The sequence below is a fragment of the Indicator indicator genome, chromosome 19, assembly GCF_027791375.1.
Source record: "Indicator indicator isolate 239-I01 chromosome 19, UM_Iind_1.1, whole genome shotgun sequence".
Lineage (NCBI taxonomy): Eukaryota > Metazoa > Chordata > Aves > Piciformes > Indicatoridae > Indicator > Indicator indicator.
The window spans coordinates 13,127,381-13,150,505 of record NC_072028.1 but is presented as its reverse complement, the minus strand read 5'-3'; the positions used below and the strand labels follow the sequence as shown (position 1 = coordinate 13,150,505).

General features: G+C 45.3%; 1 protein-coding gene across 1 annotated transcript; it reads left to right on the top strand.

Moving 5' to 3' along the window:
- Nucleotides 1–762: 762 nt before the first annotated feature.
- VSTM2B (V-set and transmembrane domain containing 2B) lies at nt 763–20,429 on the top strand. Its single transcript, XM_054389827.1, has 5 exons — nt 763–835; nt 1,506–1,690; nt 3,301–3,330; nt 4,238–4,646; nt 20,341–20,429. Exons 1-5 carry the CDS (start codon nt 763–765, stop codon nt 20,427–20,429), a joined length of 786 nt encoding a protein of 261 aa, XP_054245802.1.
- The last annotated feature ends 2,696 nt before the right edge of the window (nt 20,430–23,125 follow it).

Below are 23,125 nucleotides of genomic sequence, written 5' to 3'. Positions count from 1 at the left end.
AAGTACTACGCAGCTACTTGGAGAGCCAGCCTGGGATCTTGAGGCAGGCGGAAGCCACACGCAGAGTGCCGACGAGCCCAGGCTCCACAGACGGTCTCCGTGGAGCTGCGCGATGAGGGACAAGTGGGGCCGCGGCGCGGTACGAACGGCGCCAGGCGGGGCCTCCCGCTGTGGGCGGAGCGGTGCGCGGCCGCGGAGGCGGGGGCTGGGCCCGCGGGGCAGCTGCGGCCGGCGCCGCTCGTCGCCCGGGTGGGGAGAGGCGGGCTCAGGCGTGCCGGCGCGCACCCGCGGTGAAGCCGCCGCCCGTGCAGGGGTAGAGCCCGGGCCGCGACGGGAATACGCCGGACGTTCCCCGGGTTCGAGGAGGGGAGTCTCGTCCCTGCCGACTCGCTGGACCTTCCTGCGAGCCCCAACATCAGACTTGTCAGTGTGATGGGTCTCGGAGGGGAGCCCAGCGTCGCCTCCCCGCTTGCGGGCAGCAGGAGCCCGTATTCAGCGCAGGGCAGTTGAATCCCGCTCGCGGCGGAGCAAGGAACCGGGACGAGATTTATTACTTCATTCCTAGAACGTCGCTTCCACCTGCGAGCGAGTTTGAGCAGCCGGCTCTGGATTTTATATTTGCTTCTCCACAAACCAAGGTTAGTCGGGTGGCTTTGGCTTTTTTGGGAAGGAGCCCTGACCCGGCCCCGCTGTGTGCGATGGATTGAGGCGTGCCCGGCTGCGCCCCGAGCCCGGCCCCCGCCCGCAGCCCACACAGATGCGATGGGAAATCGGGGGCTCTTCTGCACCCTCTGTTACCTGATGTTCAACGCGCCTCTGCTCTTCATCGTCACCGGTGAGTAGGAAACTTCAGCCTCTTCCCCCAGTGAGCCGCTTGCTCCGGACACAACTTGCTGGCGGGAGGCAGCGGGGCTGCGGTTCGGGCACGGCGAGGCTCCGCCGCCCTGTCCGCAGCCGAGTTCTAGCCGCTGGACTCCTGCCGTCAATTGCTCCCAAGTCCCGTCCTCCCTGCCGATTTTTCCTGTGGAAGTGTTGCTGGCTGGGGGCAGGGAGCGCAGCCTGGGAGGGCTCTGCAGAACAAGGTGGCACTGTTGCGGCCACAGCTGTCGGCAGCGCGGGCTTGGTGCCTCGCAGCCACCGGAGTGGAGCACGGCGGGCGCGCAGACCGGGACAGTCCCCGCGCCGGATTCGGGGGAGGGGGCAGTGGGACACTGGAGTTCTGTGTCTAGCCAAGCGCTTTCTTGTAATTTTAAGGCCCACCTGAAACTTCCCATTTCCGCTGCAGCCGCGGCCCCGGCTGCACACTGATGGGGACCGGCTCGGCCTTGCCCCAGGTGCACAGTCCCCGAGGCTCTGGTTGTCCTGCGGTCACTGGTCTGTGGGAAACCCGTGTCTCAGCGCTTAGGCCATGAGCCAAAGCATTTCACGTTACACTGAAAAGGACTGATCTTGTCTTTTAATCTTTCCCATTAACCACCCCTTGTAACTCTGTCTTCCTCTCCCAGCTACCTTTACTGAAGTTCCCAAAGATGTGACTGTTAGGGAGGGAGATGATATTGAGATGCCTTGTGCTTTCCGAGCCAGCGGATCCACTTCTTACTCCTTGGAAATCCAGTGGTGGTACCTTAAAGAACCAGCCAGAGAGCTTGCACACGAATTAGCCATCAGTGTCCCCGGCAGCAGGAGCAAGGTAATACAGTGCTGTGGAGATAATACCGCTTCATCAAGTGCAACATGGTCAGAGGGCAATCAGAATAAGTGCAGCAGTTTCAGAGAGGAGTGCTTCCTCTACCCAGTGCCAGCGAGCAGTTGGAAGCACTGGCATCCCCAGGACCTCCCTGGGACAGAGGAGGACAGTGCATGCACCATGAGGGACATGCACCTCAGGAAAAACCATGAATGCTTTAAGCACTGTAAATGGAAAATTATAACTGTGCCACTGCAAAAGCAGCAATGAGGACCCCAGACAGGCAGTCAAAAATAGCTGTGATATGAAGGGAGGACAAGCAAAAACCAGTGTTTCTGTGGACTGAGCTAGAAAAAAAGGTGGGAGAGCCTCTGTTTGCTCACTGATGGAACATAGAAAGGCATGAGGGATACACCTCTCTTTGCTGCTATATTAAGTACATGTCAATCTGCATATACAAATGCACAGTTTCTTGGGGTTGCACATACACACCTGTGTCTGTAGCTCAGCAAGACATTTTCAGACACTCAGATGTAGTAATTAAAATGCATGAAGCAGAGTTAAATCTTGCATGTCCTTTCCCCTCTCCCTAGCAAGCTGCCTGGCGTGAGGGTAGGCTAAATTTTTCAGCTGCATTTCCCCAATATAAGCCAGTTCATTCTGCAGCCTTCCCCAAGTGCACAACTGGTGACAAATGGGGCCATACAAGAAGTTGGACTTCCAGGCTATGTTGCCCTATTGCTCAGGGCACATCATCCTCTCCAGCCCTGGGCCCCTGTGCCAGCAGGGTGCCCCATGGCAGCCTCTGTGCTTGTGCCAGCTCCCCTCTCTGTGGTATGCTTGTTTTCCTGCAGAGCTCAAATAGAGATGCAAAGCATATAGACACTGAGCTAATGCGATGCCGCCTAGCTGGGGAAAGTGTAGTCAGTTGTCAGACAGGAAAATAAATCGCATGGATTTAAATGTCTTCCTTAACCTTACATAAAAACTGTGAGTTGCTTGAACAATAAATGATGGCAGGGCTTTCCTGGAGAGTGATGACCATCTCCCTAGGAGGTGCATCACTGAGATCTGAGGCATCACTTAGGTTTACAGTAGTTGGCTGCAGACAAAAACTAACCAAACAAAGCACCCAAAAACCCCACAGTACAAAGCCTGCAGAGCGATACCTGCTCCCAGGATGTTTCAGGACTGAAGCTCTGCCCTGAACAGTGTGGGATCCAGCCTGCCCAAGCACTTCACTGGCATGCTATTGCTGCTGGTAAAGCATCTTCCCCAGTGTTTGTCAGCAGCTGTGAGCAGCACAGCATGCAACAAGCACTTCTTTGGCAGCTGTTCACACCCATCATGCTTCTGTGGGCACCACAGGAGCTTCACCAAAACAGTACCCCAAGAAGAGCACTGGTTTGGTGCCTTCCCCATCCCCTGGGGACCTCCCTCCCCTCCTACCTCTCTCCTCCCACCATCAGCCACACATGGACTGTGTGAATGGCAAGTGGAGAAAGTTGCATCTGCCTGTGTGCTGTCCTTGCACTGGGGTGGGAATAAAGCATCTTGTTGATGTGCTGGCAGAGCCGAGTCTAATTTCCCTTTTTTTTTTTTTGTTATTTTAGGTAACAAATAAGGATGCAACCAAAATCAGTGTAAGTGCAGCTCCATCTGGGTGACGTGCACCCCTCCTCCCATACACATGGGATTTCCTGCATGCCCCTCTTCTCTCCTGACACATGAATGCAGCTGGTCTTACTGGCAGTCCCGCTCTAGCAGCACAGCGGGAGTGTGGCACGTTTCCCTTCCTCCCTGTGTGGCGCTTCGGTCAAAACTTTACCATCTGTTGCCGGTTTAGCAGTCACATCTCATTCCCTGCAAATGGGGAGGAGGTGATTCTGTGTGATACTTGCCCTACAGCCCTTCTTTAGCCACATCTGAAAAGGACTGCGGTGCCGAGGCACGGCTGGAGCCGTTGTCTCCCGCCGCAGTGGCGGAGAGTGGCCTGCGCCGCTGCTGCGGAGCACCTTCTTGATCTGGGCTGGGTGGTACGACAGCCAGCAGGGCTTCGCCCGCGGCAACAGGTGCAAGGCGATGTCCAGGCTGCTAGGCTTCCCCCGCCTCTCGGATGTGGGGCGGTTCCTGCGGGCTGGAAACCACCCCGGCATCTGGGACGGCGCTGGAGAGCCGTGCGGGCCTGGCCAGGGGTAGAGGGGCTAGGGTCGGACAGCAGCGGAATAGCAGAGTGCGCGAGGGGCGGTGGGAATGACGGGGAGCAGCGAGTAATTATGCATGGCCCCTCGGGATCCCGAGGTGGGGCTTTAACAGCGAGGGGCTGGGCTCACGCCCGGTGCACTCGATATGTGGGGAACGAGCCCAAGCACGCTGATCTTGACAGCGAACGACGCATACCTGGGGGAAGAGCGAGCTCTGCTGGGGCTGTACTGAGGAGAGCAGGGCTGTTACTGGGGAGGGAAAAACGGCGGGGCCGAGTCAGGTCCTCGAGGCGGTCGGGGCCGGCGGCCGCTGCTGAGTCGCCGCCTGGGGTGCACTCTCTTGCAGACGGTCCGCGTCCAGGGCAACGACATCTCGCACCGGCTGCGGCTCTCGGGCGTGCGGCGGCAGGACGAGGGCGTCTACCAGTGCCGCGTGGCGGACTACAGCGACGACGAGACGCAGGAGCACAAGGCCCAGGCGCTGCTGCGTGTCCTCTCCCGCTTCGCGCCGCCCGACGTGCAGGCGGCCGAGGCCGTCTCGCACATCCAGAGCGGCGTGGCTCCGCGCCGCCACGGTCCCGCCGCGCGGCCCACGCCACCGCCGGGTCCCGGCAATCGCCCGCAGCCGCCGCCACCCCTGGCCGAGGGGAATACTTCCGCCGCCACGGCCACCGCCTCGGCGGCCGCCGCTGCCGCCTCCTCGGCCTCGCCACCGCCCGGTCAGACCGCCATCCTCCGCCAGCAGCACGGGTCAGGTAGGGTGCGGGGCCGCGGGCGGGGAGGCACCTATTTTCAGCCCGGCCGGGGCTCCCCAGCCCTGTTTAGGGTCGCTCACCGCCACACCGCTCTGCCACAGGTGGGACTGTCGCTGCAGTGCTACATCTGAGTCACTGCGGCCGAGTCTGTAAGTAAGTGCACGTGATCTGCAGCGCCCCGCACCTGCCTTGTCAGATTTGGCACAGAGGCGTAGGGCTGGGGAGGTGAGTCTGACCTGCTGCCTTTCGGTAGGTGCTGTGGGAGACCACCCCCTTGCAGCTTTTCGGACTGATGTTTCAGTCAGTAGCTGCAGCCTCAACTGAGCGAAACACTATGGCTGTTCTGCAGCTAATTCAAATCAGTGAGTGACTGCAGGGACTGGTCGCCCAGAGCAGGCGCAGGCCCCACGTGGAACAGAGTGCAGGTTCGGACGGGAAACGTCAATTGGTGTGTGATGAGCTCCAATTTGGGTTACTGGCCGGGTAAGAATTGGAGATCCTGTGCTCTGTAATGATTTGCAAATGTAAACATGCTGATTTTGATCGTCCGGTGCCATGTTATTACATTACAGCTTTATTTACACTGATGACATCAAAGTCTGGGGTAAAGAACCCAGAGTCTGAAATTTGCATTTGCAAAGGTGTTTCAAGATTCAAAGGTGTGGTGCTGGTCTTGCTGGGCTTTAAACTAAGCCACTGCCACTTAGCTAATGTTGAACAGATGTCCCTGTCAAAGTAACTGTGGTAGAAAGGAAACAATATTATGCCACTGACTGTGCAGGGAAAGCCCTAAGCTCCCCTCTCTGCTGAGTCTCTTCTGACGTAGATTCATAATCCTTGCACAGGAGTGTTCACACTTCTTCCTGATACCTCTTTGCACTCTCAGGGCAAATGGTTGAAAGTTTTGGATCACGGTAATGGGAATCAGTTGTATAGGGGTCACTGTGACCTGCTGGTGCTGTGTTTTGTCTGGCTACTGCTTTTGACTGTTTTCTGAATAATTTTTGCTTTTTCGTATGTAGAAATGTGTGTGAAAACTGGGCTTTACTCCTCGTAATTTCTAAAACAAAGCTGGTGTTTGTTGGTGTCTAGTGGAAGACAAAATGGTAATTCCTGAAGTCTAATGAGACCTACAAAGAAAAAAGCTGTTTGCTTTTGCTGAATGCACTGACCACAAGAAAATAAACCAAACGCTGTCATGCGCAAGACTTGTTATTTTCCTATTGGAAAGGTCTGCTTTCCTCACAGGAGCCCAGGTGTGGTGGCTGATTGTGTTTCCTCTTTCCACTCTCCCATAGTGAGAATTCTCACAATGTGAGAAGATAACAACAGAAGATAGGTTTAAGACTTACAGCCCTGTGTGCTCTGCCTACTCAACCCAGAGCTTATGTGGTGTATATGAACTAAAACCAGGATGATGGAAGTGCAGTGGGCTCAGTTCCATCCCAACAGATGGATGTGAGCGTGTGCTGCCAAGGGAGCATGTCACATATGTCTGTTAGGGCAAGACCCCCTGCCCAGATCATCTAAGCTGCTGTCTGACCTGATTTTTTACATGCCTGTGGTTCGAGGATGTGGCACTGTTGCATTGTTTGTAGGCTGAGGTATAAATTTGAACTTAAAGTATGAGCATGGTGGCCAGCAGTGGAAATTATGGAATTATTTAAATCAGTGAAAAAGATAGCGGAATGCAGAAAAATATTTTGTGGGGATCTCCAGATGGAGACATGCTAGTAGGACTACAAAATAGGCTAAACCAGAATTTCCTGCTGTGCCATCTCTCCTGTGAACCCTGTTATCCGTGAACAGTGCCACTCTGTGGCAGTTCACATTCCAGGAGAAAGCTGAAGTTGGTGTAGAGGACAAGACTCCTGTTACTGTTCATAATAATGACTTTATAAGGTATAAACCAGCAACTGCTTTTGACCCTGTACGAGACAGGCAACTAATACTGTATTTTGGTGTAGTTCTCTGTAAAAATGTTGGGTTTTTTTATACTCTGCTTGAATCAAGACCTCCTGAATGACAAGCTTTTACATGGTTTATTATAATTGTCATACCTGTGGCAGTTTGGTGTTGCCTTTAATTACTTATCAATAAAGCATCAGCCACAGCATGGCTCAGGAGATTAGCAGCCAAAGACTTGGTCTTTGAAGTTCCTGATTCAGGTGTCTTCTGGACCAGAACCATCTGAAAATTACTACCACAAAGTATCCCTCTTGTTGCTTTTGGAAAGCAGATTGATGGTTCCCATCCTGGTCCCCTTCATTGGTGTATTTTAGAACTGTCCAGGAAAGGCACTTGATTTGAAGCAGAGAGGCAACTTCATGCAGAGGCAAGAAATTGATTTATCTCCCTTAGACATGAAGTGTCAGAATGAAGGTACGTGAGTAAAATAGTAATGTGGAAGTCAGTGTGGTGAGGACTTAAAGGGATATTGTGAGGTTTTGTGAAGAAATTGAAGTTTGAGGTCTCCAGTGTTGTCACTTGGGTTGGATAAGTACTAAACTTTCTTCTCAGAGAGGTTGTGGAGTCTCCTTCTCTAAAGACTTTCAAAAACCTGTCTGGATGCATTCCTCTGTGGCCTGCCTTAAGTGATCCTGCTTTGCCAGGGGATGTTGATAATCTCTGGAGGTCTCTTCCAACCCCTACTATTCTGTGATTCTGTTTTTCAAAATATCTTCCAAGAAGATTACATCCTTCAGAATTCCCTGTTTGTTTGTGAAAGTGGTGTTCTTTAGAGTTATTTTAGGTACACTAATTATTTTTTTCTCTGCAGTCTCTTTATTGAAAATACTTTTTTATTCTCTCTTTTTTTTACCTCTGCAAACTAGAAGCCCCGTTTTGAGTCCACCCCCTTAAGGTAGTGTCACAGCTGATTTTCCACACAGTAGACCCATCAGGTCAAACTAAATCTTTGTTCATATAGATGTATAAGACTGCAGGACCTAACCCGGTGTTGCTGTGTGAATTACATGTATGCATAGTAGCATAATCATACGCTTCATTATTCTGACTTCTGTAGCACACATGCAGATAAGTACCTTGCACCAAATCTGTGTGTAATAATTGAATCATCTAATACACTTACTCACAAAAGTCTTTAGCATTTGTATGTCTTGTCATTGTACCTGGGGATATTTCCTCTGGATAAAGGCAAAAACGTGCTCAAACAATGGGTTTGCCATTAGTGATTAAGAAACACTCTTATTTAATACGCTGAAGAGCTCCACCGAAAAACTGATGTCATGGTACTAGCTATGGTGTCCTGCATGGACTGTGCTCTAATCCTATTCTCCTTGCAATAGAAATCTTTCCAATATATTCAGTGTAGGGGAAGATAGGGCCTCTATGTGCTTGTATTCCAGTAAGTGCAATTATAGATCAAGTGCTGCTTTCGGATGTGCCTGCAGGGCTCTTGTTTACTTCAGTTGGAGTCGCAGTCTTGCAGCATGGAAAGATGTGATTCTTTATATCTTAAGAGTTGAACAGAAGCATGAATTTATTAGAATAAATGTGTCTGCCACTGACATTCTCTAAAGAGCATAGAGACTCATCCATAGTTTTGGACATGCTATCTGAAAGTGCATTTAGTAAAAATTTGTGGTCAGCATTATAGTATATAAGGGAATAGATTCAATGTAACAGGAAAAAATGCCCAATGTGCCAGGAATACTAGCTACTGAAACAGAATTTTATCTGCAGTGTTTCTACGACCATGTAAAAACTTAGTGCTCTGGTCTCATGAGAGTAAGAAAGATTACTGCTTGTCTGCCAGCAAGGTAGGCTGAAGTGGACACACAACATATTATTTAGACTGCAGGGAGGCAAAGATCTGCTGGTCAGATCATTGGTTTTCATATTACCAGAGAAGGAGTTGCTCTCCATGTGGTTGTAAATTAAAAGAATACTTAGCTTTCAGTTTAAATACTTATATACAAATGGGATTTTTTTTCTGTAGGAAGAAAGTCAGGGTGCACAAGTGAAGGACTGCATACAGTGTTAATGTGATTAGAACTGTTCCTAGTTTGTGCTGGGTGGTAAGTAGGGGAGGATATAGGAACGTCACTGAGCAGAACGTGCAGTGTTTCTATCCCAGAAGGTTTGTAGTCCAAATAGATGAGTTGGGCAAGTGGCAGGAAGAGCGATGACCAACTTTATTAAGTGTGTGGCCGTTGTGAAATTAAATACCAAAACTTAGTTTCAGATCTCTTAAATTTAAGTCCAGTGCCTTAGTCACGAGGCCAACAATTTGTCGCCTGATAGGTGAAGTCATAAACAAGGATCTTCATACTGACCTTCTGGGAGGCAAACTGTCTCTACTATATCCTCCCAAACAGTCTTCAAATTGAGTGCTTGTGTATTGGCTTGGGGGCAATTTTTAGCTTCTGAGCAGAATGTAGATCAGACATTGCAGCCTCCAAATTCCCTTTTATTTGTTTGATCTCTAGCCTCAAAGCTATGAAGTGAAAGCTTTAAATAAAATAAACAAAGATGGGAGTGTGAAACAAGAAACTGTGCTTCATTATGCTTAGAGTGCTCTAGGAAGGACACAGACAGACTCGTGTTACATAGAGATGAAGTGTTCACAGCAAAGAAGAAAGTAAGTTCTCACTTCACGCCTATCCCCTTCTGCCCCCCATAAAGCCTTTTATGTTTGAGGCAGAGGGAAGTCTGCTTGTGGGCTACACAGCCTGAGATAATAAAGCACCAGGTCCAAATTCTGCAGTCTCTGCATGTGCAGCTCTCAGTGATGCTTGTAAGAGCAGTGCTTGCACAGAGTCAAGCTGTGGTGACCTACCTTGAGGCAGGAGATGGTGTGGGAGAGTGCTGATCTCCATCGTGCACTGGTAAGCAAAAGGGTTTTTTTGCAGCTCGGAGACAGGAAAGTAAATGAACACACTGTTTTCTGCAGTGCAATGAGCTGTGGCCAATTAGAGGGCCTCTGTTTGGTGTGGCTGTGGTTGAGTTTGGATTAACTCTGGGTAAGGGCTTGGCTCTCCAGATTTTGCTAGGATTAGAATGACTCTGCATGTTAGTTTGAGAAATAGCCCATGGAGCTCGTTTATCTTTGATAGATTAACATTACACAAAATAGCAAGAAAGGAAAGTCTGTGTTGCTCTTAAGCTTAGGCTCCCTACCTTTCCACTTCATTAATGTATGGGTCTACTTCACTGCCCCATGAGTGCTCATTCTGTTGTTATTTGTAGTTAGATGCAACCTATGGGTCACATCACATTTTCCTTTACATTAGGTAAAGTAGCAAGACAGAGGCCATAACTGAATTATCAGGCTGACCTCCTAAATGTCACTGGATAATAAACATGCAAAAAGAATCCTCATTAAATACACATCACTAGCACTTTAATATCTAGGCAAATGAGACTGCTTTGGGGACAAGTGAGGTCAAATATCTTCTTTTCTGTGTGTGTAATAGGAATTAATTCTCAAACTGGACAAAAACACAAACTGCAGTACCGTGTCACCTCATTACCTAGGGCAGAAACAAGCTGTGCCAGGGTGGTTTTGTACTGTGGAAATGCAATTTATTTGAGTAACTTCCTTTCAGCAGTTCTTGCTTGTTCCTGGGAGAACAGACAAAACTGACTAACCTGTTCTGCTAAGTCCTGTGCAGTGTCCTTGAAGAAATCTGAATATTATTTGAACTTCATTAATATCTTTGAGTTTTAGATGGAAAGATGTTTCAAAAAATATTACTGAACACAGTGAAAAGGGTATTCCAAGTCTTTCTACTGAATGTGGAAGCTGTACCTAATGTTGATCTATCTATATGAGATTCATTAGTGGGTGAAAATTAAAAATTTCTAGGAGGGAAGGCTAAGTGCACCCACAAGTCATTTTGCATGAACACAGAGCATTTGGGGCAAGAATATACATACATTGCTAGTTAGTTCTTTATGGATGATTTCCAACAGATACATTGCAAAATGGAGTCTTAGTTTGCAGTACTAAGAAGCAGATAGCTGTTACAGATTCCCCACATCTGCTGAACTTACGCAGCTTTACTGACATGTAAAGTAACACTTGAACTGTGTTGTGGATTATATAGGACCCAAATCCTTTAAGCAGCATACTTAGCAGTCATAGCAGAAAGAAATGTCAAGACAATCTCACTAGTACTAGTTTTGAGAGGGACATTAATAGTGGTGGTCTGTTGTTGGAAAGCAAACAAAGTAGGATCTGTCAGGAAATTCATCTTACAGTAGTACTGTGAAGAAAGTGTTTCTGCTTTACATAACAGAGCTTGACAGGACTGTGCTGGCAGTAGATGTTTGCTTGGGGTTCTGATTTAGCTTTGCTAAAGCAGTAAGAGAATGCTGGCGAGTTCACTTGCTGTTTACTATGTGTGTTTCAAAATTAGATAATGGCAGAGCAGACTCATATGTCAATAACAAACAGTTCAAGTAGGTTTGTATTGGAAAAAACAGGGTTGTCAGCAGAATAGTATTATTTGTCATAACAGCAGTTAACAACTGACTATTTTCTATTGCTAGGCTGTTATCAGTTGGGAGGCAATTTTATTAGCTGGAAAGAAGAGCAGTTTGGCAGAGCAGCAGCTGTGCTCTGTGGAGAAACCAGTGTGATCGCAGTGCACAGATCATTGTGCCACGGCTGGAGAAGGGAGCTGTGCTAACGAAGCTTATGCAGGATATCAAGTGGTTGCTGTACTATCTGTCCTTGCTCTGCATTTGTGTTGCTGTGGCTAGGAAGCAGAGCATCCTTACTGTGTGCTACGAGCGGCTGCTATCTCCAGAATGAGGCAGAGCACAGTTAGTAAGTCCTGTAATGGACATCGTCTTCTGTGTCTGCCATTTTATTAGTCATGTGTAAAATTCACTGAACTGGTATAATTAGAACTACTTTACTACTGTATAAATATTTTAATTGGTGTTTTAATCTGAATGCCTCTAATGCAAGGTTGCTGGGAATTTTGCATGGAAAGAGGGCATTGAGGAATATCACCCTGCCACACTTTTTCCAAATAACCCTTTGCTGGCTCATTCTGTAAAGTATGGCCTCTCCTAGATCTAGGGCATGACAGTGTCTTTAGTTAGATATACCTAGTGAATATCAGTCTTTGGAAAGGTTTGGAGGGTCTGTGTACTTGTGGGTCACTCCCCAAATGCTGCTGTCTGTTTATAGCAAAAAGGCAGTCCCTTCTTCTGCGTAAATCAAAGGCTCTGCTTTTTCTTCAGCACATGTTCTCAATACAGCCATTTGCCTTGTGTTCTGCTAATGCACTGTTCAGTTCTGCTAACCCTAATGCACTTAGTTGTGTTGTTTAAGCATGGACAGAATAGGGTTGTTTTTCAAAGAAATCCATAGATAATCTGTGCTTGGATTTACTTAATTTCAGTAATTCTGATTGGAGTGATAATTACAACTACCACTGGCAGCTTGCTCCTAATCCTGATCAAGTCAAAAAAACTATCTAAAAGACAGTGAAGTGGCAACTGAAGTGTCTCGTTCTTCACTTCTGGGTTGCAAATATTTATGGCTTGTATCAGTTGCAGAATATGAAATTGGTGGTTCTGTCCAGTGTCACTTTTACTGAAGTCTTTTCCTGAAGTGTCAACTTAGGGAATTATGTGACCATACGTAGCTCACCTGCTTTTTGCAGTGTGGTTTTTTTTAACTCCCCTGCTTATAATGAAAAGCTTGAGAATATGGCCAAGACTCACTTCAAAGCCCAGTAACTGAAACCCCACCACCAGTACCAGTATTCTTTATTGCCTCCTGGTTTGGGTAGTTTGAGTTGTGCTTTTTACTATTTGTATATATCAGTATACTGAAGAAAGATGTGTAGGGCTGGATGTTCATTTACCATCTGAACTACCCCTAATGTAGTCAGTTATTCTTCTGGATGTTTTAGTTCAAAATTAATTTTCCACCAAATCACATTACAAGGAATTTTGTATCTCTCATTATTCAAGTGTCAAGGAACGAATTAATGGTGCTTGGTTTTGTTAAGTTAGTTTTGGATCATGGACCTGCACGAAATTCTGGAAATTAAACAAATCCATAGCTGCCTGGTTTAGGTCCCTTTAGTAAGTATTTGGTGAGGGGATGTGATCTCACAGATACAAAAGCAGAAATCTGTTTATCTGAATGTACTACAAAGTAGAGACGATCTGTAGATCTCAAAAGAGGAAAGTTACTGGCTTATTTAGGTGCAGATTAATATAAAGTATTTAAGTTGCATGATCTACATAGAGTGAAGGACTCTTTTCAGGTATATTCCTATTCTATATTGACACTGCCTATAGCAGTGTTTCATTTTGGAGCTCATTATCTATTAGTGTGGTGTTTTCCTGAAGCACATGCTGGTGTTTTCTTCAAGTTTTTGCTTAATTTCTCCAAGAGTGGATATTTGGAGTGGTTGGGCAGTTGATTTGGCTGTCTCCATTGTAGGACAGGTCCCAAGAGCCAGCCCCTCAGGGGCCCAGCTCCATGTGAATCGGCTGAGATGCTGCTCTTCTGGGCTTTCTGGGGGCACCACCTTCTCTCAATACAGCAGTTTCCATAGTCAAATATAGCATTTGGAAGAAGTAGAAGGAGGCTTTCAGTAAGACTGCTGGCTATACATCTGGATAACACAGAAAGGAAGTGAGGAGATTGAGGGAAAATTTACCAACCATTCCACGTATTATGTGTCCCTACCTCTAGTAACTTTGGCAGGAGATGAGCTTTTATGATCTTATCAATAATGAAACTGCATATTTCTCTGGTGCACTAAAAAGCAGAACCATTTTCACTATAGGCAGAAGTATTTCTTGCTCTCTACCTGATACACACTTCCATGCATTCATCAAGTCCACTAGTTTAACTACCCCTCTTTCTTTTTGTTAGTAGCTGCATTTAGTACAAAAATATCTTGCTATACTGACCTGCAGCACTGTCGAGCTGGATCAATTGTCTGTCTAATCCTGTATCTTATGTCTAATGCCCTTGTGATGTAGGAGGAAAAAGGAAGAGCCTCCATAGAGGATAACTGACCACTTGACTGATCTGTGTGCCATATGCAGGTTTGGAAGGGATTGTCAGTCCTAGTATTTTCAGTACAATTTGGCCTTAATGAGTCTTAGTTGAAATGAGCTCTAATGTGAGCAGAAATCCACCTTAATAATTGCAAGTGCCGTAAGAAACATAGATGCAACTCCTGTCCCAAAGGCACTCAGAGTTTCACTTCAGCAAAGCACTGCAGTACTTTAGAAAAATCAATGCTGCAGAAGGAATCCTTTTCTCAGCTTTGTATCAGAAGCAATCTTATCTTTTCTGCATCATTTCCTTGCATGACTACACCTCCCTCTCCTTGCCATCCAATTTGTTTTCTAATCTGTCCATAACTACATATATACATGACCCATTTTTCATAGAATATGCTAAACCAGGGGCTTCTTGGTATTCAAGGGTGGTCAGCCATGGTGTAGTTTTCTTTCTCCCCAGTAGGAGTTAAGCATGTCAGCTGAAATGCTCAGGGAGCTAGCAGATGCTGTAATTCCCATGCCTTCCTGCTACCCATGCTGTGGTTTACCACTAAAACAGAAAAGTCTTTTGTCCTAGATGGGCTTTGTCAGATGTCATATTAAGAACAATAAATATTAAGAATAAGACTGTGACAAAGAATTCAATTCTTCTTAAATATGCATACTTACATTTCTACCTGTGCTGGAAATTTGCATTGTGCTGCCCTGTATGGAGCTTCTGTAGAGTTAGCAAGCCTCACTTTCTACCTCACCTCTCTGTTCAGTCACACGTGTTCAGCCCAGCACATAAATAGATGCAGGTCAAACACCATCTATCCAGGAGTGCTAAATATTCCAAATTCAAAAGGAATCTTATTTGACATACTAAAACCTGCTGAGTTTCCAAAATTAGGATAGGAGTTGAGTTCCCCTTGCTACATGGCATTTTGGCAATTCACTTCTAATTATAAGCCTGCACATAGCAATAGATATCTTAAGGGAAAAGGTAGACAAATGAAGCTCGAGTATATTTAAGAAGACCTAAACTGATGACACTGTTTTACAACTGGCTAGTGTCTTCTGGCCACTAAAACTGGTTAGTTATCTTGGAGCATTTATGGTGTGGGTAAGGAAAGAGGAATGTGGGCATTGTCAAGAAGAGTGTGGAGGGCAATGTTTATAGTTTCACCCAGATGCATGAGAAGGTTTTATCCTTCATCTTAAAACCCTTGATGGCATGGATGAAGGAAGAGGGCAGGATCACTAGCTTTTATACCTGTTTGGTTGTGGAAAAATGCATGTGCTCGCTTCTGTGGGGTGTTTTTTTGACATGAGTTATGGAAAGCTGTTCCAAAATTTAGCTAATCATAAATAAAAATGTGTGGTGGTTAGAAAACTAATTTTGTCATTGTGCCTTCTAGGCAGGCTCAGTAGTGAACAGATCCTCTGCAGCTGCATATAAATATGTGAGAAATCACCACAACCAAAATTACCAGTACCAAAACGCAGCTTAGCAGCTGGTTCTAGTTGTGCCTGGGCATGGTGGACCTCAGCCAGCTGAAATCCAGGAGCAATGAGGACCCTGCAGTTCAGTATAGTGCCGCTTCTTTTAGCAAGAGCACCTCATGTTACATGCAGTATAATGAGGTTTAGCTGGGAGGCTGCACTGAGGTTAGCACAGGCTCTGGATACACTGTGCACAGAGTCCTGGAGAGCTGCCACTTCATGAGGAGTAGGAAGTTTAAGGCACCAGTTACAAGCCTTTGGGGAAAAAAATATACAACATGGTAACAAAAATGCCATGTGACTTGTGCTAGTATTGGAAGAAGGATACATGCAGCTTACCAGTTTGTGTCTTAGACTGCAGAGCAATTCTGATGTGGTGCAGCTTATTGCCTCTTCAGTTCAGTAACTGGATAGTGACTTTAGTAATGGTATTTTTTAATTAAAAGACTTGTAAGAAGCTCCTAGATCTGATGTTAGGTAAATTCCCTTCAATTCAGTGGAAGTGCTCCCTATCTGTGTCAGTGAGAATTTACCTAGGTTACTGTCAGTAATGATCCTTGACCAACAACCCATATAATCCCCTCTTTTCTCCATAGATACAAGATAGTAGGAGAAGTTTCTGCAAGAATTGACCAACAACCCGTATAATCCCCTCTTTTCTCCATAGATACAAGATAGTAGGAGAAGTTTCTGCAAGAATATCTCTCAAGTACAGTTTAAAGTTTCTGGACTGAGAGAATAAATCAGTCTATGTGGTCAGTTTGATCCTTCTCCTCTTAATGAATTGCTAGGTTTGAGAGATTGAATTGAATGTTGTTCCTTAAGAAAACTGACTGAGGCTAACAGATGACTACAGAGAAATGTTTCATGATACTGCCAGCCAGGGTCCCAGCTCCCATCATGAAGAGGCAGCCGGACTGTAGGTGTTATCTCATCTTTCAAGGAAAATAGGCTACTGATGTCTTTCAGCTTTTTATTATATGGGCCACTGCATTTTACTGGCATTTCAGAAAGAGACATCAGGAGACTTTCCAGATTCTTTCTGGGAAGAAAAATAGGAAACTGCTAGAAACTGGTTTTTTTGGTCATTGGTTAAATATAGCTTGTAAAAGAATCTTCCCGTTTTTTGCTATGTGTTACAAGTGACTTGGTTAATTAATGTTTGTTTTCAACTGGATGAACTGTTTCAAGTCAGACTTTGATGAATGCTGGCACAACACAAATTATTAAATAGAAAACTACAGTAAAACATTATTATGTTGTAAATCGAAAAGAAGGATGAGTGATGCCAGAGAGCAATTCACCATACACCAACAGAACAATTTGTTATTGTTCTGCTTAGTGGTAGACTTCCCCTTTTAGCCATGTGCATATAAATAATGTAAAAGCCAAACTGTACATCTGTGTAGTGATAAATAAGCTTACAATAACAAAACATCAAATGAATATTCAAAGCATAAATGTTTTCTTATAAGTGTCTCTTGTTTGTAAGTAACTGCACGCTCCTGATTTAAAGTCTCTTGACAGAAACTCTCCGTTCTCAAATCTGGGTCGATGATGTGCCCAGATCCCAGTAGTCAGGACCCACATTTGCTTTGTTTACATCTGCAAATGTCACAGTTTATTAACTGAGCATCAAGAGCTCCACTACTGCAGCAAAAGCTGCAGAGAACTGAGGAGACTCAGGCCAGCTTGTTTATAAACAATGCTACCTACAGCGAAAAGGGTTTGGGTTAACTAAACAGGGAGAAATTACTGCTTATGTACAGAGAGAGAAGAAATCTGAAGTTCTGTGTGTCTGCTTCTACTGCCTGAAGTCTTAGAGGGAATGAGACTGAATCAGCGTGAATAAAGAAGCTTGCATTTGGTCTTCAGTTAGAATAATTTCCTAAAAATATGCTTTATTTAACTGCTGAGGTTCTGTTAACAGACTCTGAGCTCACATTCTGCTGTCAAATTAAGCAGATGGAGAATATGGATTTAAAAACAATGACTAGTGCTACAGAACGAAAACACAAAAACATTTGGACTTGCATTAATTCACAGTTCTGCACTGAGATTTAAGCTAAAACTACTACATAAAGGTGGGAATGACTTTGGTAAGCAGGCACAGAGCTGCTGCATGGAGTTGTGACTAATATTGCTTTCCATTCAGAACAGAACAATCCTAACCTGGTGTCCTTTGCAGCCCTTCAGTATGATGGTTGTTGTAAGAGGACTTGAGCTACAAGAGCCTATTTCTCCAGGTTGAATTCCTCAGCATTTCCAGGGGGATTTCCCCTTACCAGTGTGCAGCTTTCTTTTTCAGTAACTGGCAGCATTTCCTCAGACTCAAGCCCTGTTCATTGAAAGAACAAGTTCATCCCTGGCAAAGGGATGGGTTCTCACTACCCTCAGGTTTGAGCATAATCAATACCCAAGGCCAGATCTTCACCACAGTGGTGGGCAGGTCTGGAATTGGCACAAATTCAGCACTTGTGATCTGCATGCAGCTGCCACGAGTGTCAGCTGCTGCCAGACTGCCCTTGCCATCCTTGGGCACAGGGGACAGTGACAGCACATGGGGACCATCCTGGGCTGGCATTCTTGCAGCTGGGCCCTGTCCCAGAAGTGAGAAGAGCCATCTGACAGCTTGGAAATGGGGATGTGCTGACTGAAGGCTGGATCCATTGTGCCAGTGACTGCAATCTGTGAACAAGCAGCCTGCCTTCAGATACCACAGAGCATCATGTCAGGCTCAGAGATGGACAGAAAATGAGGGTCTACCTTCAGCCTTCCTAGTCAGCAAGCTGTTCTCTTTTGGTGTAGGTAGATCTGTTTTAGGGCTTTACCCTTGTTGAAAGTGGAGGATATGATGTATTTGTGAATTGACTGTGTATTTTTAAGGGAACCATGTAACCTGCTGAAGGAGGGAGGTCCCTGAGGCTGAAGAGTGGCTGTCTCAGCCCTGTTTGCTCCCAGACTGGTAAAGTGGCTGGGAAGCCTGGCAGGGTTGGCATCAGCAGAGACAGGGCTCCCACTGCCCCCACTCTCTCAGCAGAAGAATGGGGGTTGCTTATCCTACCTGCAGGTCTCCAGAGGCAGACCCTCCTTACAGCTTGGCTCTGCAGGGCATGTTCCTGGGGCAGGGAAGGCAACTCTGAACTTGTGAGCTCCTGCGTTGCTGCCTCAGAGCTGAAAGAACATTTGGGGCTGGTGATGGCCTAGCCCATGTACTGGCCAGGAACCTGAGCTCCATCAGCTGTTGTATGCTGTCCTGCAGTGTCTTCTGGTGTATTCCTGCAAGGATTTAATGAGTTACTCCGTTAGTTCCCTGAATGGTGTTTGTTAATGATTTTTAGCTTTAAAAAGAAAAATCCTGTATTCTATCTTCATGCCTTGCTGTTGCTGTGTAGGCAGTCCTTAGCCATGTGTGGGTGTATGCAAGGATTTAATTAAAACCTTAATAACTAAATAATCTCCATACAGTCTAGGTGTCTATGAGCTAGCACTATGGGGACATTCAAATTCCTCAGCTGCACACTGTATTACTGTGAACTATGGGTTTATATTGGATAATAATGCTCCAGCTTTGCTGGTGAGGTGTGTATAAATCATGAGGCAGCCTGAACAGTGAGCCCATGAGCAGCAGTTCACTCAGGAGCTCTTCCAGGTATTTCCTTTGATCATGGCAGAGCTGAGACAGGCTCACATCTCCTACAGTCCAAGACTCAGGTATTTGCATTAGGGTGCTTGAAGTGAGTTTCTTGAACAGAAGTGGCCAGGTTCCTTTTCCAGAGATACTGGACACAGAAAGCTCTTTTTTAAGCTTTCCTGCTTTGCAGAGTGGCTCTGACAGTCACTTTTCTGTCTGATTATCAGTATTTTGGGTGTCAATTACATCTGTGTGTAGGGTGTTCACTGATGAAGCCTTTCCCCAGGTGCTCCTGTGTACTCCAGCTGCAGGGCAGAGCTCCAGCTGGACTCCTGCTTTTCCATTCTCCTCTGTGGCAATGTCCCACAGCCAGATCAGACATTAGTCATGGGTATGCAGCTCTGTACTGCCATATTAGTGTTGGTGACAACTGCACATGCTAGTCCATGTCATGACATTGACACTTGGCACTCAAACAGCTGCTGCGGACCTGTCCAGCCTTGCTTGCGTGGGCTCAGCAGGGGCTTGGGGAAGTGCAAGGCAGTAATCTTGTCCTGCAGCAATGGAGTAGGCTGCACTAGGACAGGAGAACTTCTCTGTAGGAAGGGCCATTCTCACCCTTGCCTGGCAGCAGATCCAGCCTGCTCCCCTGACAGAGTGTGGCAAACAGACCTCAGCCCTCCCACACAAGGGAGAGGAGCCAGACCATGGTGGCACACAGTAAATTCCTCTCCTTGTGGTGCAGGTACCTAGAAAATAACCTGAACCAATATCTTGGCGTAAGTGGAAGTGAGGCAGGAACAGCCTTGTTAGCTGCACTATGGACATGGGTGCCACTTCCTGCCGTGAGCCAAGGGCACTGGTGTCTGCCTCTGCCTAGGGACAGCTGCATCCTCCTCCTCCAGCCATAAAGTTACAGGCATCTGCTTTCCATGCTGGCACCTACACAGCTACCCCTGCAGCCCTGTGCTGATTACCTCACAGGAGCAGGAGTGGTCTTGCCCTCCCTGGGCTTGCATGAAATGACTGTAACAGATGTGTTCCACATCCAACCTCTGTGTTTCCACAGCTCCTGTGCACATTTTTGATTTAAAATTCTGCTCTTTCCTGTAAAAGGTAAAGAAGATGTCAAGGTCTTGCTGTTCCCATTCCAAATGAAATGGGTTCATGTCCTGTTAATCAAGGAGTACAGCTGCAGCATTTGTCATTTCCCTTTAAAGTAATGGGTGGTTGATACCTGTCATTTCTCAAGAAACCATATACCAGATTAAGGTGTATTTATAGAAATGTCAATTGCTGGTAACTTGGCTGAAGCCAAGTTTAGGCATCCATTAGTAATGCATAATGAAATCACCTAAGTGGAGTTAGATTTGGGAGGGGGAAGAGCAAGCTATTTGAATTGGATAGCTTGAGGATGCTGTTTTACTATTAAAATTAAGCTTCTGACCCCTGGCTCTGAAGTGATAAAAATAAATCTTCTTGTATTTCTCTTCTGCATTTAATCTTCTGTATTGGAAAAGACGAAGAACTAAATCTCCTTCTCTTCCTTGTCTCTTTCTTTTCTAGGTACAGGACCTATTTATGCTACAGACCCACTCCTATGTATGTCCCTGTTAATACTGCATAAGCTTGTACATTTATTAGTAAACCACTGACAGACTGCTGCCTCCACTCCTCAGCCAAACAAAAAGGAACCTATTTAAAAAACAGAACAAACCCCTGACAAAAAAAAAATACCTACAGTTTTAAAGATGGACAGAAAGAGACTGAAGAAGCATGATAAATTCTACATGGGGGGAAAAACATATTTTTGGGGATGCCACAGAAAGTAAACCACATAGAGTCTGGAAACTAGATGCATTATTCTATAGTGTAAAGCCCTGCTCTGTGCATGGCACTTATAATTTCTCTATTTTAATGTAATTTTTTCTTTTCTAAACCTTTCCTCTGACTCTTCATTTTGCACGAACTGTTGAACAGTTATCTTTATGACAATATGTAAAGATGCTGGGTCAAAGCCCTTCCTAAGAAAGGACATACTTTTAGTAGATTATTGTGTTTAGGTTTTTTGGATTTCCTTTTTTTTTTAATTAAATTATTTCTTTTGGAGACATTTTAATTAAAAAGGTGCATCTTACCATAATGAATATTCACTGTCAATAATATTTATTTTTAAATTAAGATTGGAAACAAGGTAAGACATTTGTTTATAAACTGTATTGTATATTGCTGAATAACAGTTGAATAAAAAGATTTTGAAATAAAGTTTTTACAGCTGTATGTGCCTGTCCCTGTCTCCTGAAACTGCATGAGAAGGCTTCATGCTGTGTATATTCCCTACCTTGTCACAGCACAGAGAACTGAGGAAAGATATGTCACAAACTGAATGCAACTGAAATCAATTCTTTATTACACACCCCCACGTACTTGCAAAGCCCATAGCAGAATGTGCTGGCAGCTTGTCACAAGCTATAGCTATATTTTCCTCTGGTGACCTCAGTTATCTCTGAGCAGTTAATGCAAGATCTAGTCAGAGGGACAGTGTGACATTCAAGGTAAGTTGCTTTGGTTTTCTCCAGACCCTCTTGAAAATAGATGAATCAACCAATGGAAAATAAAAATGAATCAACCTGAAATATTGCACTGTCCAGAGCTGATTCTAATGTTTATTTAAAATATATTCAGATTTTTCAAATTACACTTGTCTTACTGCATGAGCTTTCCTCTAAGTGCAGCAAAGGTGATAAAATCTTTGAGAATGTTCTTACCCTTAATGCCAGCTCTCATATCCTGTGGATTGGGAAGTAATCCATAATCCTCCTGCAAAAACCCAAACTCATCATTGAAAAGACTTCAGGAAGGTGGCTGTTGCAAGGCTCAAGTGGATCAGAATGTGAGGCACTGAAGAGCACAGTCCTTGGCTTCCATATGTGCACAGGAAGGCAAGTCTTTTATAACCTGAATGGAAAAAACAAATGGGAAAAAAAATATCTGAATGTTGGCCGTGCTGGAATTAATAATGGCATTCATGTATGGGAACTTGGCAAGGACGGTTATTCACTGCAGAAGTGTATCTGTAGTGTTATGGGAGCTCTAAGCCTTCAAGTAATGGGTGGTCATGAAAATGAAACCAGCCTGGGTTTGAACTGTGGGTGCTCTGGTGAGCTCATCAAGGCTGCGTTTTGTCAAGGGAAGTGAATCTTTCTCAGTAACTTGTCTTCCTACTAAGGGAGTGAACCAAAACATTTTTTCCACCAGAGAAAGAAGAAAATCTGCCTAAATTTATCTAAATAAATAGGTGATGCTTGAAGCATGTCTATCTAGGAGTAGTTATGCTTCTATTTCAACTGCAGCCATACCTCAGCATGGGCTCTTAGTAAACAGATCATCTGCTACTGTTGTTTCATCACAGATGGAGTACGTCATGTCTTGAACTGTGTATTGAATTGTGAATTGGTTTGCAGAAAACATGGGAGGAGATACATTATCTTGCATTTGTCCTCTCCTTGTATTGTAGCCTGTTACCTGCACAGGGATGTGGCAGTTTCATGTGCAGTAGCAGGAGCAGAATTATCAAGATCTTACAGATTTTAATCACATTAAAGGTGAAAAAAATACTGTATCTGCAACTAAAAATAACTTTTTTTTTATCCTGAGATCAGAATTAAATGTGTCACAGTAGGAATAACAATTCTTATATTCCAATTCACTATAAAGCCTCAGAACTACTAAACAATAACCTGAGGACTTGATTAAAAAAAAAAAAAAAAAGGAAAAAAAAAAGCAACTCTTCTATCAAGCACAACAGGCATCTTTTCTTTCCAGTGAAGACCTGCACACATGCAGAGATAACTCATCCCCAATGCCAAGATAACCTGGCTCTACCTTCAAAACTGTGCAGAATGAATCCTCCAGCTTTTGGAGCCCTGGCTTCCTACGTTCAAACCAGCTTACTTAAAAAAGAAAGACACGTCCTGTGTTTGGCCCCGTATTTGTGTAATGCAGGGGAAATGACTGAAGATGGGGGCTGCAGCTTTTGGCACAGTATTTAGTCTTTTAAAAGCACCTGAAGGAGTGTGAAAGATTTTGGTGGAAAAAAATGTAAAGAATTTGGAGCCTTATTGCTTGTGTGTTACGGACTTTTACTAAAAACATCTGTCCTTTGAGAGTGCTTGCTCTTCTGAAAAGGGCAAATGCCTCACTTCTGCTGATTGTCTTTACAAAGGGCAATGTGAGGTTTTGCTGTACCCTTAATGGACAGAGGCTAGTGGCAAATCTTGCTCTTTCATAAATCTCAGCATTCCTTGTGGTGTCTGCTGTCAGAATCGATTAGGAGTAAGTGCTTGGACTG

Excerpts from the sequence above, each read along its gene's own strand:
- VSTM2B (XM_054389827.1), top strand. The coding sequence starts at position 763 with ATGGGAAATCGGGGGCTCTTCTGCACCCTCTGTTACCTGATGTTCAAC. Across the intron at positions 3,331-4,237 it reads AGGATGCAACCAAAATCAGT|ACGGTCCGCGTCCAGGGCAA; the intron begins GTAAGTGCAGCT and ends ACTCTCTTGCAG. Across the intron at positions 4,647-20,340 it reads CCGCCAGCAGCACGGGTCAG|GTACAGGACCTATTTATGCT; the intron begins GTAGGGTGCGGG and ends TTTCTTTTCTAG.